General features: G+C 44.5%; 2 protein-coding genes across 3 annotated transcripts in view; one reads left to right on the plus strand and one right to left on the minus strand.

Annotated features, from left to right (window-relative positions):
- cdh23 (cadherin-related 23) overlaps nucleotides 1–18,482 on the minus strand; it is a 799,974-nt gene that overhangs the window by 97,111 nt on the left and 684,381 nt on the right. Inside the window, exon 1 of one of the 2 annotated variants that reach the window (XM_043679151.1) lies at nucleotides 13,356–13,434. The exons of the other annotated variant lie outside the window; for it this stretch is intronic. The gene's annotated coding sequence lies outside the window, so the exon portion shown is untranslated. Of the gene's footprint in view, nucleotides 1–13,355; nucleotides 13,435–18,482 lie in introns of those variants that run through there. 2 annotated transcript variants of the gene reach the window in all.
- Nucleotides 13,024–18,482, plus strand: part of vsir (V-set immunoregulatory receptor) — a 59,418-nt gene continuing 53,959 nt past the window's right edge. The window contains exon 1 of the mRNA XM_043679156.1: nucleotides 13,024–13,329. Coding sequence (XP_043535091.1) covers nucleotides 13,230–13,329 — 100 coding nt within the window. The 5' untranslated portion in view covers nucleotides 13,024–13,229. The remainder of the gene's footprint in view (nucleotides 13,330–18,482) is intronic.

Genomic DNA, 18,482 nt, shown 5'->3' on the forward strand with positions numbered 1-18,482 from the left:
ACTCGATGGGCCGAATGGCCTGCTTCCACACTGTAGGGATTGTACGATTGCCTTACAAGGAAAGGCTAGGCCTCTGTCCTCTGGAGCTCAGAGGTGTTATAGATGACTTAAATGTACCATCTAAGATCCAGTGGGGACTTGACTGGGTGGATTGTTGAAAATGGGTCTCCTCTTGTTCGAGAGTCGAGAACTAGGGATTATATTTCAAAAATAAGGGGGGGGCACCCATTCAAAACAGTGATGAGGAAATATGTTTTTCCCTACAGGTTGTGAGTTTTTGGAATTTCCTTCCACAAAAGGCAGTGGTTGCAAAATCTTTAGATATTTTTAAGGCAGAGGGAGCTAGATTGTTGACAATCGAGGGGACGAAAGATTATCAGGAAGATGCAGGAATGTAGCGTTGAGGTTAAAATCAGATCAATCATAACCATATTGAATGGTGGAGCCAGCTGAAAGGGCTGAACGGCCTTGATCGCCATTCACATGTAACCCAAATAGCTCTCCATAGTCCAGAGCTAATTACTGATTGTGCGTGCTCCCCTGGACAATTAATGGTCTTGCTGCCGGGGATCGTGATGTGTGGGGATCAGAACACTTGGCTCACCACTTTTCTCTTTATTTTTGTAAAGGATGTGGACATTGCTACCAAGGCCAGCATTTATTTCCCATCCCTAATTGCCCTGGAACTGGGTGGCTCTCTGGACCATTTCATAGGGCAGTTAGGAGTCAAGGGTCTGGAGTCACATGCAGGCCAGTCCAGCTAAGGATGGCAAATTTCCCTCTCTGAAGGATGTCGGTGAGCCAGATGGGGTTTTACGACAATTTTGGCAACAGTTATGTGGTCATCTCAAGGGCGAGCTTATTAATTCAAGATTTCACTGAAATTTCACCGTCTGCCTGAGCGCGTTTTGAAACCATGTGACCAAAAAATTCACCTGGTCCTCTGGGTTAGCGAGTTCAGGAGCAAAATCTGAAGTAATGTTGCTGCTTGAAGATAAGGAGTACATATATGGATGCCGAAAAAGTAAGTAACTGTGACAGTCAAAAAATGTCAGTGGCTGACAGATAAACATGCTGACAGGAAGCAGAGTGTGTGTGGTTTGTGTCATAAGAGTGTTAAATAACTGGGGTATAAAGTCAGTTACTGCAGAGGGCAAGGAGGGGTGCATTCATGAACTTCAGGGTACTCCAACAAACAATACCTGCATTTAAATAGTGCCCTGTGGATTTGGTAAAACATCCTCAAATGTGTCATCACATTTGCGACTGAGCTACATTGGGACAGCAACAAGATGACTATTCAAGAGCCTCACCGAATTAATGTGGGTCAAGATTTCAGAGGCTCGTGGGCTAACTCCAAAAATGATAGATTAATAAGCACACTGTGGTGCTATCCTCTGGGATGTTATTCTTGAGAACTTCCCAGGCCTCCAACTCCAGAGGCCCCTGCCTATCCACCTCACTCTCCTTCGAAGACAGTACGTGCTTCATCAAACCTTTGGTGACCTCTCCGGTATTGTTCAGTGTTAAATTTTACGAGTCATGTGAAGCAACCAGGGGGCATTTTATCTGATTACAAATAAACACAATTCAGTGTTGTTGAGGAGACTTTTAAAATGATAAAGGGTTTTATCTATAAAACCAGGCAGTTTCCAGTGGTTGAACTAATGATGGGTGGGGCACGTTGTGCATGGTATCAGTATCGAGGCAGCATGAGCGAGCTGGAGGGTTATCTTACACACAGTGGGTAACCGGTTGTGAGATACACTACAAGAGTTCATGATTGAAGCAGAGACAATGGATACAAGTTAAAAGAATGCAAATGAAATCCTGAACACCAACGGTGAAAAAGGGTTGATGGTATTGTAAGGAAATGGGAAGAAAAGGCTGGGATGGAGGTGGGTCGGATGTATAGAATTAGGACCATGCTTCCTGTTGTTGGAGTTAATACCCATCTGATTTGCGAATCTATTGCCCAGATTTTGTCGGTTTTTATAACGTTTATTCAGACGCTTGACAGGTCTGAACTATTTCACACGTCATGCAATCACTAAAGAGATGGCGGTGTAAAGTTAATGTCGCTGGACTAGGAAACCCTGAGGCCAAGGTTTCAAATCCCATCAGGGCAGTTGGTGTGATTGAGATGAATTCAATTAATTAATTTTAAAAGATCTGGAATTGGAAACTAGTCTTGAAAACCCATGAAACTGACATTGATTGTTGCCATTTGCTTCTTGCAAGAAGAGAAAGTAGGGGAAGACAGCCGATATCCTTCCTTAAGGATGGGTATTTATGACAGTAACAAACACAAAATACTGCAGATACTGGAAATCTGAAACAAAAACACAAATTGCTGGAGAAACTCAGCAGGTCTGGCAGCATCTGTGAACAGAGAAACAGAGTCGATGTCTTATCTAAAGAAGAGTCTCTTGAAATTTAGTTGATTTTCTCCTCAAAAGATGTTGCCAGACCTGCTGAATTTCTCCAGCACTTCGTTTTTTGTTGGGTATTTATGACAATGATTAGTATTAAGCTTTTAATGATGGACTTTTTCATCCAATCAAACCTTAACCATCTGTCACAGTAGGATTTGAACACGGAGTACTGTCTACGTTTGGGACTGTGGATTACTAGCCCAGTGACATTACCACTGGGCTTCCCCTCACCTGACCTTTCTCATCTGGTACCTGTAATAGCTTTACACTCGAAAGAACTGAAATTGAACACAATGCTCTTGCATCTCTCTGAAATACAGGACCAATGACTAATGCTGAAAACCATCAGCCTTGTAGAGTCACAGAGTCAGACAGCACGTAAACCGAACTTTCAGCCCAACTGGTCCATGCTGACCATGTTCCCAAACTAAACTCATCCCACCTGCCTGCATTTGGTCCATATTTATCCAAACATTTCCTATTTTATGTACTTATCCAAATGTCTTGTAAACGCTGTAACTATACCTGCACCCACCACTTCCTCTGGCAGTTCATGCGACAAAAGTACAACTCTCTGCGTGAAGAAGTTGCCCTTCATGTCCTTTTTAAAACTGTCTCCTTTCATGTTAAAAATATACCCCCTAGATTTCAACTCCCCCACCCTAGAGAAAAGACTCTTGCTATTCACCTTATCTATACCCCTTGTGATTTTATAAACCTCAATAAGGTCATCCCTCAACACTCCAGTGAAAAGATTCCCAGCCTATCCAGCCTATTTTTATAACTCAATATCTGAATTCCCAGCAACATCCTAGTAAATCTTTTTCTGAACTCTCTTCATCTTAATAATAGCCTTCCGATAGCAATGCAACTTTATCTACTCCCAAATAAGTTGTAAGTCTGAATCTGTTTATCAGTGAATTCATGGCTCTCTTTGTAAGCTGCTGTTCTCAACTTGTTGGGTTGGATATTAAGGCTGCAATTTGGATAGATCAGCACCACAATCTCTCATCACTTTCAAATGTGCAAAGTACAGCACAATAATGTAGGATTAATAATCTAACATCATCACACCCGTCTATAACGCAATGGAAGCCAGGTCACCATCTTCCAGCACCCAATTAACAAGCAAATGAAACCGAAAACAGAAATTGCTGGAGAAACTCAGCAGGTCTGGCAGCATCTGTGGAAAGAAAGCAGAGTTAACATCTGAGTCCAGTCACCTTTCTGGACTTAAAACATTAACCGTGTTTCGTTCTCCAGACCTACTGAGTTTCTCCAGAACTTTCCATTTTTGCTTACAGCCACAGTTCTTGGTTTTATAACAAGCTACTGAGCCTGTTAAGGAGCCAATTCTATGAAAATTTCCATCAGCCATTGCATTTTCTGGGTGTTGGATGGAATAAGTTTGGGGGGGTATTTTACGCCGGGTGCATGGAGGTGGCAAAATGTAAGGGGACAAAGGCAGCAACAACTGCAGTCTCACAGCACCAGGGACCCGGGTTTGATTCCAGCCACGGGCGACTGTCTGTGTGGAGTCCAGTCACTAGGGTAGTTGGCAGTGTCTATGGTTCTTGACCTCCTTTGTTCACTTACTTTTGAGAAATTGTCAAAGATTGAAGACAGGCAGCTGCTTTGAGTTGGTAGCCATGTCTGACTTTCTAGATATTGTCCTAACCAACCTGATAGGAGATGTTATTACACATCCTCTAGAGCTGGTGGGACTTAAACAAGGGCCTCCTGGCTGCACCATAAAAGCCCCCAAAAGCCAGCCTTTAGCTTCCTTTGACTGTGTAGTTATAGGAAACTTAGTTATATGCTTCGATGATCGTCCAAATATGTAAGTCAGAAATTCATAGATATTTTCGTATATCAGCTTATTCATAGATGTCATTACACACCCCCTGGAGCAGATGGGGCTTGACTCCAGGCTAGCTGACTCAGAAATAGGGGCACTACCACTGCATCACAAAAGTTCTAGTGCCTGACTTAATATTCACTGTGTAACAACATGTTCCACTTAACACCCCAGACGAGACCCTGAATGGATGTGAAGCCTTCACTTCCACCACCCCCCCTCCCCTCTATCTCCACCATTCATATTGTCGATTGGCTGAGACCCCTGAGAAGCAGCACATTCACCGTCTGCCTTGGGTTGGTTTCTTCAAACCGAGCAAGGAGGTGGTGGGCCGAGAGCAAACAGACCACTCACTCTCCATTGCGCCTCCCTCACTGCATGGATAACTTTTCCCAGGTATTTGTTAGGGGGTTAGCTGAGCACGGGCATCCCAGTTTTAACAGCGTTTATTCCAAAGGGGAACAGATAAACTCCAACAAACAGATGAGACCCACCCATCGCCCTGTCTAGGTCGATGTTTCAATCCTGTTGTGTTCTGAACTCTGCGATAACGTCAATGGCACGCAAACACCTTGCCACAAACTGCAAAAGGAACAGATTTGAAGAATCTCATTGCGAAACTATTTCACTTCCGCTTCCTCCTGCTGCTGCAATGTGTTGCTGTTAGAGTGGGGCTCAGAGTAGGTTGCAGCCCAGTGTCACCTTTGTACAGCCGAGTGCTGTACAAAGTTCAGCAAAGTCTCAGAATGCCCTGACATTTTCAGCACCACCCATTGATTCATCCCTACAACGTACTCCGTGTGGGAGTTCTCATGGTTGACCTGGGGAGGTTACCTTTCCATATTATAACTGAAGACCAGTGTTAGGTTGCTGGAACAGTTGCAATCTGTTTTTACAGGTTTCAATCCCCTTGTGTGCATTACAGAACAAGACATCCTGTGTGTATAAAATATTCTGTCCAGAAAAACGTGCCATGTCACACTTTAGGTTTTCTGCTTCTATTATTCATTCAGTGACGTGCGTGTTGCTGGCTGGGCCTGCATTTATTACCCATCCCCAGTTGCCCCTGAGAAGGTGTACTCAGCTGCCTTCTTGAATTGCTGCAGTGCCAGGGCACCCACAATGTTGTTGGGGAGGGAAGGTGACACTCCTGGATTTTACATCTGCCACGTCTTCCACATTAAACCTGCTTGCTGGTTTACATTTATATAAACCAATGCCCAGTCACTAACTACAAATAAGAAACAACTGTGGCATGGTGGCTCAGTGGTTAGCACTGGTGCCTCGTGGTGCCAAGGATCCGGGTTTGAATCCACCCTCAGGAGACTGTCTGTGTGGAGTCTGCATGTTCTCCCTGTATCTGTGTAGGTTTCCTCAGGGTGCTCTGGTTTCCTCCCACAATCCAAAGATATGCAGATTGGGTGGATTGGTCATGCTAAATTGTTTTGGGATGTACAGGTTAGATGGATTGACCATGCTAAATTGTCTAGGGATGTGCAGGTTAGGTGGATTGACCATGCTAAATTGTCTCGGGATGTGCAGGTTAAGTGGATTAGCCGTGCTAAATTGTCTCGGGACGTGCAGGTTAGGTGGATTGGCCATGCTAAATTGTCCAGGTTAGATGGATTAGCCATGGAAAATTGTCTCGGGATGTATAGGTTAGATGGATTGACCATGCTAAATTATCTAGGGATGTACAGGTTAGATGGACTAGCCATGCAAACTGACCAGTGACGTACAGGTTAGATGGATTGACCATGCTAAATTGTCTAGGGATGTGCAGTTAGATGGATTAGCCACACTAAATTGTCCAGAGACGTACAGGTTAGATGGATTAGCCGTGCTAAATTGTCTAGGGGTATGCAGGTTAGGTGGATTAGCCATGCTAATTTTTCAATGTATAATTTCAGTTACATCACACTGTAAATTTTTGCTATAAATTCTGTGTTACAATCGAGCCCTCCACTATCACCTGATGAAGGAGCGTCGCTCCGAAAGCTAGTGTGCTTCCAATTAAACCTGTTGGACTATAACCTGGTGTTGTGTGATTTTTAACTTTGTACACCCCAGTCCAACACCAGCATCTCCAAATCTTGTCTAGGGATGTGCAGGTTAGGTGGATTAGCCGTGCTAAATTGTCCAGGTTAGGTGGATTAACCATGCTAAATTGTCTAGGGATGTGCAGGTTAGGTGGATTAGCCACGCTAAATTGTCCAGGTTAGATGGATTAACCATGCGAAATTGTCTCGGGATGTACAGGTTAGATGGATTGGCCATGGGAAATGCAGGCGTATAGGGATAGGGTTGCTGTGGGTTCAGTGGGCCAAACTGTAGGGATTCTATGAACCACAGAGAAAGCTGGAGAAACTCAGCAGATCTGAAGAAGACCATAAGGCATAGGAGCAGAAATTAGGCCATTCAGCCCATCGATTCTGCTCTGCCATTCAATCATGGCTGATAGGTTTTTCAACCCCATTTTCCTGCTTTCTCCCTGTAACCTTTGCTCCCCTTGGCAATCAAGAGCTTATCTATCTCTGTCTTAAACATGCTCAATAACCTGGCCTCCACAGCCTTCTGTGGCAATGAATTCCATAGATTCACTGCTCTCTGGTTAAAGAAGTTTCTCCTTATCTCTGTTCTAAAAGGTCTTCCCTTTACTCTAAGGCTGTGCCCTGGGATCCTAGTCTCTCTTACCAATGGAAACATCTTCCCAACGTCCACTCTGTCCAGGCCATTCAGTATTCTGAAAGTTTCAATTAGTTCCCCCCTCATCCTTCTAAACTCCATCGTGTATAGTCCCAGAGTCCTCAAATGTTCCTCATGTGTTAAGCCTTTCATTTGGAACTGCACCTTCTTTACTTCTACTTTCATGCAAGAGAGTATACAGAAGGGCTTGTGCCCGAAACGTCGATTCTCCGGTTCCTTGGATGCTGCCTGACCTGCTGCGCTTTTCCAGCAACACATTTTTCAGCTCTGATCTCCAGCATCTGCAGTCTTCACCTTCTCCTAGAGTTTACAGAGTGCCAATTTTCTTTTATCCCCTCATGGGAAGTGGGTATTGCTGGCTAGGTCAGCATTTATTGCCCATCCCTAACAGCTGGGAGGGAAGAGTCAACCACATTGCTGTTGCACTGGAGTCAGATGTGGGCCAGGCCGGGTAAACATGGCAGATTCCCTTCTCTAAAGGACATGAGTGATATTGGACTCAAGAAGTGAACTCTGTTTCTCTCTCCAGTCCTGCTAGGTTTCTTCAGCATACTATATGTTTGTTTCAAATCTCCAGCATTTGTAGTATTTCGTTTTTATTTAGGGGACTTCTGACCACATGTTGCTAAAAAAAAAATGCAGATTAATTCGGAAGCTATGAAAACCGCCATGAGGGGGTGATCATGTTATCTAAAGTGACCGAGCAAATTAATCTAAAAACAAAAACAAAAACAGGGCTACCATCAGTTATGATGAAGGGTCACTTGACCCCAAAACATTAACTCTGATTTCTCTCCACAGATGCTGCCAGACCTGCTGATATTTTCCAGCAATTTCTGTTTTTGTTTCTGATTTCCAACATCTGCAGTTTTTGTTCAATTAATCTAAGAACTCAGGTAATGTTCTGGGGAATCATCTGGACTCGAAACATTAGCTCTCTCTCTCTCTCCATGGACGTTGCTTGACCCGCTGTAATCTCCAGCATTTTGTTGTTTTCAGTAATGTTCTGGGGACATTCGCTCAAATCCTACCACAGCCGATAGTGGAATTTGCATTTGATAATAATCTGGGTATTAAGAATCTACTGATGACCATAAAAACGTCGTCAATTGTCAGGAAGATTCTCTGGTTCACTCATGCTCTTAAGGAGAGGGAACTGCCATCCCTACCTGATCTGGCCGACCTGTCACCCACAGCAATGTGGTTAACTCTTAACTTCCCACTGGGCTGTTGGAGACGGGCAATAATTGTTGACCTGGCAATGCCCACATTCCGTGAGTGAATAAAAGAACATTGGCACTCCATCTACTCTCTTGGGTGAATATAGAAGAAAAAAAAGTGCAGTTCTGAAGAGGAGCTGGTGAGTTCGCTCCAGGGACCCCACCAATACATATCCCTTGATTACCATCACAAAAAAGAGAAATCAATTAGACAATCTGGACATTGCCACATTGCTGTATGTAGGATTTGCATTGTACAAAGTGTATTTCAACAGTCACCAAACTTCAAACAAAAAGACCCTCTGGCCATGAGATGTTCCAAGCCACATTGCATTTTCAAAAGGTCACAAGACCATCATCGTGTCAGAAACACCAAGGGCTGGTTTTTTGGCCCCTGCACACTGAGCTGGGCAGAAGCACGGACTTAATCACCCGTCACTCAGGCTCCTGGAGGATGTGAGACCTTGGTGCTTGAGTACATGACATTTTTCAACTCTGAGTGACAAGAGGAGTAAAGGGGGAAGCCTCCAATAACCACCCCCCCCCCCCACCACCCTCCTCCCCCTCCCTTACCCACTCATTTCTCTGTAACCTGAAGCTTCTTGACATCCCAAAGGACTCTACAGCACAGAAACAGATCATTTGTTTTTTCCTGGTGTTTTTGCTGTCTCAATCCTCCTAAGCTTTTTCAACTCAGGTTAACATAGACTTGATTAATTGGTTGATTTCTTGTTGTCACTTGTACCAAGATACAGTGAAAAGTGCTTTTTTGTATGATATACAGGTAGATCGTACCATATAAAGTACATCAGGGTACCAGAACAGAGTGTAGAATACAGTGTTACAGCCACAGAGAAGGTGCAAAGAGAGAGAGAACAGAATAAACACTTGAGAGGGCCTTTCAAAAGTCTGATTACAGTTGAATCAGTTCATACATGTTTTCAAAATTTTATATCTTCTTCCCAATGGAAGAGGGTGGAAGAGAGTATTACAGGGTGGGAGGGGTCTTTGATGATATTGGTTGCGTTCCTGAGGCAGTGGGAAGTATAGACAGAGTCAGTGGATGGAAGGCTGGTTTGCATGATGGACTGAGCTGTGTTTACAGCTCTCTGTAGTTCTTCTTGTACTTTTTTCTCCATGATTCCCCTGAAATGATTGACCTTCAACATCTACATGGTCATGAGTTCCATATTCTCACCATGACTGTTGGCTAGACAACTCACCATGACTCCTTGGATGGTGCCATCCAAAGCTGTGACCACTGCCATCTATTATGACAAAAGACAACATAAACCTGGGAACACCCTCAGAGCATCCTGACTTGGAAATATATCTTCAGTGTCACTGGCAAATGCTGAAATTCTCTCCCTAAGGGCATTGTGGGTCTACCCATAGCACATGGACTGCAGCGGTTCAAGAAGGCAGCTCACCCCCACTTTCTCAAGGATACTATGGATGAATGACAAATGCCAGCTACACCCACATCCTCTGAATGAAGAAAGGAAACGGCACTAAATTTTATCATTGTGCATCCAGATCACACCAACAACTCCCTCACTCTGCATTCAGCAGGTGTTCCTATCACCAATCAATCAATTCCCCCGCCCCAACATCCCCTAACCACAGTCCCACCCCTTGCCCCTTCCAGCAACTGCCAATCCTGGGAATGTGAGGTGGCATGAGGATAGAGTTCACATGGTTTCCAGTCATTCTGTCCTACTATAGAACAGGACAGTATCCCAGGCACATCCCCTCGTTTGTCCTTGCTGAAGTAACTGTACGGTCACCTTTCGGCTGGATCTGTCATTCTCCTTGGCTCAGTAAAGGGCTCAAGCACCTCAAGGATTACACCCCATTGGAGGTGGCAACTGTGCCCAGACATCCTCAGTGCCAGTGTTTGCCCCTCTGGTACAGGAAGACAGAAGGTGGTGGTGGAGGGTTGTTTTCAGACTGGAGGCCTGTGACCAGTGGAGTGCCACAAGGATCAGTGCTGGGTCCTCTACTTTTTGTCATTTATATAAATGATTTGGATGCGAGCATAAGAGGTACAATTAGTACGTTTGCAGATGACACCAAAATTGGAGGTGTAGTGGACAGCGAAGAGGGTTACCTCAGATTACAACAGGATCTGGACCAGATGGGCCAATGGGCTGAGAAGTGGCAGATTGAGTTTAATTCAGATAAATGCAAAGTGCTGCATTTAGGGAAAGCAAATCTTAGCAGGAGTTATACACTTAATGGTAAGGTCCTAGGGAGTGTTGCTGAGCAAAGAGACCTTGGAGTGCAGGTTCATAGCTCCTCGAAAGTAGAGTCGCAGGTCGATAGGATAGTGAAGAAGGCATTTGGTATGCTTTCCTTTATTGGTCAGAGTATTGAGTGCAAGAACTGGGAGGTCATGTTGTGGCTGTACAGAACATTGGTTAGGCCACTGTTGGAATATTGCGTGCAATTCTGGTCTCTTCCTATCGAAAAGATGTTGTGAAACTTGAAAGGGTTCAGAAAAGATTTACAAGGATGTTGCCATGGTTGGAGGATTTGAGCTACAGGGCGAGGCTGAACAGGCTGGGGCTGTTTTCCCTGGAGCGTCAGAAGCTGAGGGGTGACCTTATAGAGGTTTACAAAATTATGAGGGGCATGGATAGGGTAAATAGGCAAAGTCTTTTCCCTGGGGTTGGGAGTCCAGAACTAGAGGGCATAGGTTTAGGGTGAGAGGGGAAAGATATAAAGGAGACCTAAGGGGCAACATTTTCACGCAGAGGGTGGTACGTGTATGGAATGAGCTGCCAGAGGAAGTGGTGGAGGCTGGTACAATTGCAACATTTAAAAGGCATTTGGATGGGTCTATGAATAGGAAGGGTTTGGTGGTATATGGGCCAGGTGCTGGCAGGTGGCACTCGATTGGGTTGGGATATCTGCTTGGCATGGATGGGTTGGACCGAAGGGTCTGTTTCTCTATGATTCTATGACTCTATCTGGGTCACTAAAAGGGTAGCATGGTGGCTCAGTGATTAGCACTGCTGCCCCATGGCACCAGGGACCCGGGTGTGATTCCAGCCTCAGGTGACTATCTGTGTGGAGTTTGCACATTCTCCCCATGTCTGCGTGGGTTTCTTCTGGGTGCTCCGGTTTCCTCCCACAGTCCAATGGTGTGGGAGTCCAATGGTCAGGTGGATTGGCCATGGGAAAGTGTCCTTAGTGACCATGGTTATATAGATTAGGTGGATTAGCAATGGGAAATGCGGGGTTACAGGGATATGTTAGTAGATGGGTCTTGGTGGGATGCTCTTTGGAAGGAGAAAGTGAGGTCTGCAGATGCTGGAGATCAAAGTTGAAACTTTATTGCTGGAACAGCACAGCAGGTCAGGCAGCATCCAGAGAACAGGAGATTCGACGTTTCAGGCACAGGCCCTTCTTCAGTGCTCTTTGGAAGGTTTGAGTGGACTTGATGGGCCAAAGTTGGGAGAGTGAGTCTGTCTGTATCTGGTGGACCTGGGAGGCAGTACCTGTGTGATGGGTAATTGCTAATGTTTGAGTTATCCATCATTTGATGCTGTGATACTTAGGGTTAGATTCCCTAACAAAAGGTGCTCAACACCTAGGACTGAATTCACACTCCAGTGTTGGTCTTCGCAATGTACATCATTCATCCAGACAGAAAGGATTACTTTCATTTAAGAGGCAGAAATGAAATGTCACTTGAAGAAAACAAGAATGTCCAGGCAGAGATGACAGTGGGGGGGGGGGACCAGAATCCGACACTCAAGAGATTCACAGCAAAGGAGCTTTTGCAAATTAATCATGTGTCTCAAACATACACTTCCCCTCTTTGATAAAAGATACAATCTTTGACTTTCTCTCCACGGGGATAGTAATGCCACGCTCAGCGATCTGAAGCTACCGCTACACTCTGGCTTTGCCAGGTGCTGCCAAATTTTTCCAGGTTTGGCCCAGGAGTCCTCAGGAAGGCCATTTCATCTCCGACCAGCCTCACAGGCAACACATGTGAGGAGTACCTTCATTGGACCACGAGTAAAGAATTATTTTTCTTTCTCTTCCAACAAAATAAATCCGTGATTTTTTTGCATTTACTTGACATTGGGAGTTGAAGGGGCAACAAGGCTGTTTGACTGGGAGAGGCACTTGAAACCAGGAGGTCCCCTTGTGTAAAATTCCAGAGTTATGTTTAATGGAAATGGACAACTGAGGGCTCACTGTAGCAGAGAATACTGGAGAAATTCAGTAGCTTTGGCAGCATCAGTGGAGAGAGAGAAATTGAGAATGTTTCGAGTCCCATATGACTCTTTTTTAGTTCTGAAGTTCCTGTTAACTCTGTTTCTCTGTCCACTGATGTTGTGGGACCAGCTGAGTTTGTCCAGCGTTCTCAGAGTTTATTTCAAATTTCCAGTATTCTCAGTATTTTGCCTTTATTTGAGTCTTCACCTCACTGTCAGTGCCACTCTGCTCTCCTTTTGTGAGATAAAGCAGCCTTCAGGCAAAGATTATTTGGTGCATAAAATGGTAATAATTCGTTTTTTAAGAAAGCAGATCAATAAAAACAGTGCTTGAAAATGCGAAAAGAACGCTGCCTTTTTGGGGAGGGGGGTGGAGGGTGGGGGAGGTGTTTCTGTCCTGTCTAGCCTGTCTTTCTTTCCCAGACGGGCATATACAAATACAACAGTGACCCTCTAGTAGGGCAGAGAATCACTCAGCTGAGAGAGGGGATCAAACCGAACCTCACTAAACTCTGTGACTGTCTCTGAGCAGCCACTGCCACTCACTGAAGTGAGGGCCAATTACAACGGGGATTTTAATTCCGCCTTCCTGGACAAGAACCGCACTCCAGCCCTGAAGCACAGTTTTTGCTCACAGTGACAGAGGTACTGGTTAGCAGAGGCAGGCAGGGCTGAACCAGTGCCAAAAAAATAAGCTTCCACATAAACATCGCTAAGGATTTTTCTTTGTGACTCTTACCACACACACAGGAGGAAGCGAGCAGATGAAAAAACAGTGATGCAGGGGCAGCAAAAGCTAAGAATGGACCTTCAGGGCGCGATAAGCTCCCGGCTGCTGGTCTGGACTGTCATCCTCTTTGTCAACACTGTTACACAAGGTAAGGCAAAACTAACAACAATTTACTGTAACAATCCCGAGAGATGCTCCAGACTGTCAGAGACGGGCTGTGCCGGAACGGTGCACATTCAGAGAAAGTGACAATTCACATTGGAGGCTTGAAATAGCGGTTTCTGCTGCATTTTGTGTGTGAGTGCTTCAGAAGTTGTGCTGTTTTTGTTGGTCCCACACTGGCGCCCCTGTCAAAACAACGGGTTTATCGCAGTGATTGGCCGGAGAAATGTCCATATCACCGGTTCTCAGAGAGAGGCACGCCCAACTACACAGTCGGTGCAGGAGCTGAAGTTAGGGGAGCACTTTGATAAGATGAAGGGACCGTGAAGTTTCTTTGAAGCTGATTGGATCTCAGTGAAATTCTCCAGTTCCCGAAATATCTGTTCCTTCGTTTGCCGGACAACTATAAACGTTTCACAATACATTATCCAACAGTACCGCTAACCTGATTTCTCCAGTTTATCAGTAACACTTGTTTAAACAAATGCAGGCAAATGTGCAGGCATGTACACAATACACACACATTTGGATCTCCATTACGAACTCACCTGCTAGATGTATTTGAAAACAACATTTCAGTGGCTTTGTTAATTTGATTTGTTGTAGTCACATGTACCTAAGTACAATGAAAAGTTTTGTTTTGAGAGCAGTACCTAGCAAACAGGGACATTGGCTGCTTAGACAGAGTGAGGCATACAGGGTTACACTGCACACAGGAGGTGCACAAAAGCTTCCTCATCACCTTATTGTTTTGGATATGAAACTGACCGCAGCAACTAAAACAAAGGTTCCACCTTTCCACCTCACAAACAAACAATGTACACACCCATGTTGCCTGTTCTGAAACTAGTGACTAACAGCCACAAGTACACTAACTAAAAACTTGACTCAGTTGAACAGGATCAACATCTAACCAGGATAACGTGAATCCTTTCAAACAGACAGAAGAGCAGAGGGTGTGGCAGTGAGTCCATGTTTACTTCATTGATGGGTGAATCACTTCTGCCAACTGTGGCTCAGCTAGCAGCACTCTTGCCTCTGAAATGTGAGGGTGTGGGTTCAGGGATGTGAGGACCAAGATCCAGTGCAGTGTGGAGTGGGTGACCCACTGTCAGAGGGGCTAGCTGTTAGATGGGATGTTAACCTGAGGTCCCCAATAACCCCTTTAGGTGGACATAAAGAATCCCACACACTATATACTGAGGGGCAACACAAAAAAAACAGGAGCTGGAGCTGATGGATTGGCCCCTCAAGCTGTTCTGTAAGATCATGGTTGATCGGGCCCAGGTCTCAACTCTTCTTTCACATCAGCTCCTAATTGAGATTCCAGAGCTGATCTTGTAGCATTCCTCTCGTTCTGTCTTTCCAACCTGAAAAAGATTTATTAATCCCGTCTTCTGTGTGGTAGCCAATTCTTAATTCATGCTAATACAATACTCTCCGACATCGTAAGTTCCTATCTAACGCAAAAACATTTTTAGGTAGCATCTTATCAAATACCTCCTGGAAGTCTAAAATTTAGCAACTCTGCATGTTTGTTCCTCAAAGAGTTCTAGCAACTTTATCAAATTTGATCTCCCCTTCCTGAAACCATGTTGACTCTCTTTGATTGCCTTAAGACTTTCTAAATGTCCTGCTATTTCTTCCTCCATAATAGACCGTGGCGCATTCCCCAGTGGGTAAGAGGAGGGGTGGTATCCCTAATGTTTTGGCCATATCTTATCCTTCAACCAGCTTTGTCTAGAGCAGATTGGCTGGTAATTATCATACTGCTGTTTGTGGAATCTTGCTGTGCACCCTACATTTTAATGACAGCTGGCTGCAATATTGGGATGTGCTGAGGCGATGAAGTTGGGCTTTACTTGGAATTACTGGTCCATTTCAGGGCTCAAACAGAACAGCTCCGGATTTGATTGAGAGCTAACAATGCTGACTGGAGTTTGTCATTAAGAAGTAGGTTTTGGGCATTGCCAATACTATACTGATGTGGAGGCGCCGGTGTTGGACTGGGGTGGACAAGGTCAAAAGTCACACAGCACCAGGTTATCGTCCAACAGGTTTATTTGAAATCACAAGCTTTCAGAGCAGTGGATTTCAAATAAACCTGTTGGTATATAACCTGGTGTCGTGTGACTTCTAACCAACACAATTTTGTTTTAACCCTTCCTTCTCTTCCTAGCCTTGCTGTAATTTTGTTGCGTTGTCCCTGGCAGGCAGATCTTAATTGTTACTGGTTCGATTTGATGGTGGGCTTGCTAAAAAGAAAAGCTGAGATTTTCCCTCAAAGTCTTTACAGACCAGTGGGCACTGGAGTGCATTATTCCCCCCCCCACTCCAACACCAATTGGATTTAGTTCCCTCCCTCTTGTCTTTTCACTGTTGTTACTGCAACACTGTCTCCTGTGGGCAGGGCTTGTCAATTGCTGATCAGGTTGGGGTTGGGTTTTAAATACAAAACTAGGTTGTTTGAATTGGGGATGAGTCTTTTTCACAAAGGAACTGGGTTTCCAGACAAGGAACATAGGGCAAAGGGAAAAGTGGAAACTATTGTTTGCGCTAAACTATAGATTTACAAGAAAATAATCTTAAATCTCTGACAGTTTTTTGCTGACTAGCATGTGGATATTGTTGTATGAAAAAGTAAAAGATACAGACATCTAAATTACATCTCTGCTCTCTTGTGTTGCTTGGTACACGTGGATATTATTTGTGATATTATTATTATTGCTATTCAATTTTCCTATTCCCTTTTAAGTCCTTTGTTCAACAAGAAAAGCTGCAGTGAGTAATTGCAGAACAGCTTCATTTGCTTGTAAATTTTGATCATTCTGGATCATTAATTGTTTCCCTTTACATTTGCATCCATAATAATGTGACAGAGTGTCTTTTGGCTAAATACACCACCCACATGTACCCACCCACACAGGACAGCAAGCATCCTGCTCACAATACACTGAACTGTGTTTTCAGTAAAGTTGTTTTCTCTTCTAGTTAACTACAAATCTTATTATCTGGGGGGGAAGAAACACCCCTCTATTTGTACAGCACAGTTAAAATGGCAGCTGGCCACAGTGACTCTTTAACAGTGACGTGCAACAGAAAGGCACAACACAAAAGTTTAATTCACCCTCCCAAGAATAATGCTCTTTCAGAAGCTGTCTGTTGAAACCTGCAGAAACACTCCTCCAAAGTGTGCCTCTCTTTCTCTAACTAGATCATGTTTCCGCTTTCTTAGCAGGCATTTTTAAGTGTAAGTTTTTGAAATGATTGCAGAGTGATAAAATCAGGGTTTTACATTTATGCACCTCTTTTTCTGTGTTGTCTGTGTTCCTAACAAAGTGGGGGGTCAACGCTGCTGTTTGTGAGGTGTACCCTATAAAAGGGACAACATAAGCTCTGCAGCCTTTGAAGATACATTATGCAATCCTGCAGTAACAGTGTGTAATGCTGGCCTTTGTGTGTGACTTCAGACCATCAGCAGGGGCCGTAGCTGCAACAGCACAGTTCTAGTCTTTGCAATTTCCTCCCCTAAACCTCTCCCACTCTTTTAAAAACTACTTAATTGGGCAGGTGTTGTGTCACCTGTCTCAGCATTGGACTGGTGTTAAATTTTCTCTCACACTGCGGTGAAGAGTTTTTTGAGATGTTTTACAGTGGGAAAGGTGCTATATCAATGCACATTGTTTTTGTAGGAGATTCCCTTATTGTGTTTTTTTTTCATTAGAAGTATCCTTTTAACAAATGCAGCAGGTTTTGACTGTGGCTCGGTTTAAGTGCACAGAAATATGATGTTTTCGTCCTAGCTTTTGGCATGCCATAGCAACAGTTTAAATAATGACGTGGAGACAGTGGTTTTGAAGACTGCTAAACCTATTTCAGTAAAGAGAGAGTCCAAATGTTTGTGTACAGACAAGAGGGGCTAGAACAAAACAGAAAGGCGACCCCTTTCCTCAATCCTATTTCAAAGTGGCATTTTCTTTTCAGTGATAAATGAAACATGAGCCGCATGACAGTAACATCTTTCCATCTGAGCTCTACACACATGGGTAAAAGAGCTGCCCCCATGCACAGCCCACACACTCCCCCCCCGCAAAAGGCCACGACATCGGAACTTTTTAAGTAAAAAACTTAAACCTGAAACGTACCATGCAATATCACCCTTGCCCCAACTCCTCATGCAAATACTGATTTATCTTTTTCTCCCCTCAAACTTTCCCCGCCCTCCTTTTCTTGTGCACTAGGAAACACTGCGTGGAAAATTACGCTTCGTGATTAACATGTTAGACTTCTGGCAATCAATCTCATCGGGTACATTTCTTTGCTCATACATTACGTCCTGGTTTTGGAAACACACCAATGTAACATTTTCCGTTGCTGTCAGGTCTGTTGTCGAGTGTTTCTCAAAACGTTACTGGTAGAAAGACAAATGATGTGTCGAGTGTTATTTCCCTCACTGGGCCGAGTGCTGTTCCTGTCATCTGTCCTTGGCTGACTGGGTGGCACCGTTTGTGGATTGGAACTGGCAAAAGGTCTTGGCGCATTCCATCACAGATCTTGTAGATCATAGAATGCCTATGGTGTGGAAGCAGACGATTTGGCCCATCGAGTCCATACCAATTGTGCAAAGAGCACCCCAACCAGACCTACCCTTCCCCATACCTATAACCCTGTCTTTTCCATGGTTAATCCACCTACCTGCACATCTTTGGACACAATGGGCAACATAGCATGACCAATCCACCCAGCCTCTGTGGGAGGAAACTGGAGCACCTAGAGGAAACCCACACAGACACGGGGAGAATGTATAAATTCCACAAAGTCACCTGAGGCTGGAATCAAACCCAGGTCCCTGGCACTGTGAGGCAGCAGTGTTAACCACTGTGCCACCCACGTAGATCATGGAGACAGCTACAAGCGATCTGAGAGTGAGTTGATCAAAGGAGAAAGTGAGGACTGCAGATGCTGGAGATCAGAGCTGAAAAATGTGTTGCTGGAAAAGTGCAGCAGGTCAGGCAGCATCCAAGGAGCAGGAGAATCGATGTTTCGGGCATAAGCCCTTCTTCAGGAATGAGGAGGGTGTGCCAAGCAGGCTAAGATAAAAGGTAGGGAGGAGGGACTTGGGGGAGGGGCATTGGGAAT

Source organism: Chiloscyllium plagiosum, chromosome 38, assembly GCF_004010195.1.
Source record: "Chiloscyllium plagiosum isolate BGI_BamShark_2017 chromosome 38, ASM401019v2, whole genome shotgun sequence".
NCBI classification, from domain to species: domain Eukaryota; kingdom Metazoa; phylum Chordata; class Chondrichthyes; order Orectolobiformes; family Hemiscylliidae; genus Chiloscyllium; species Chiloscyllium plagiosum.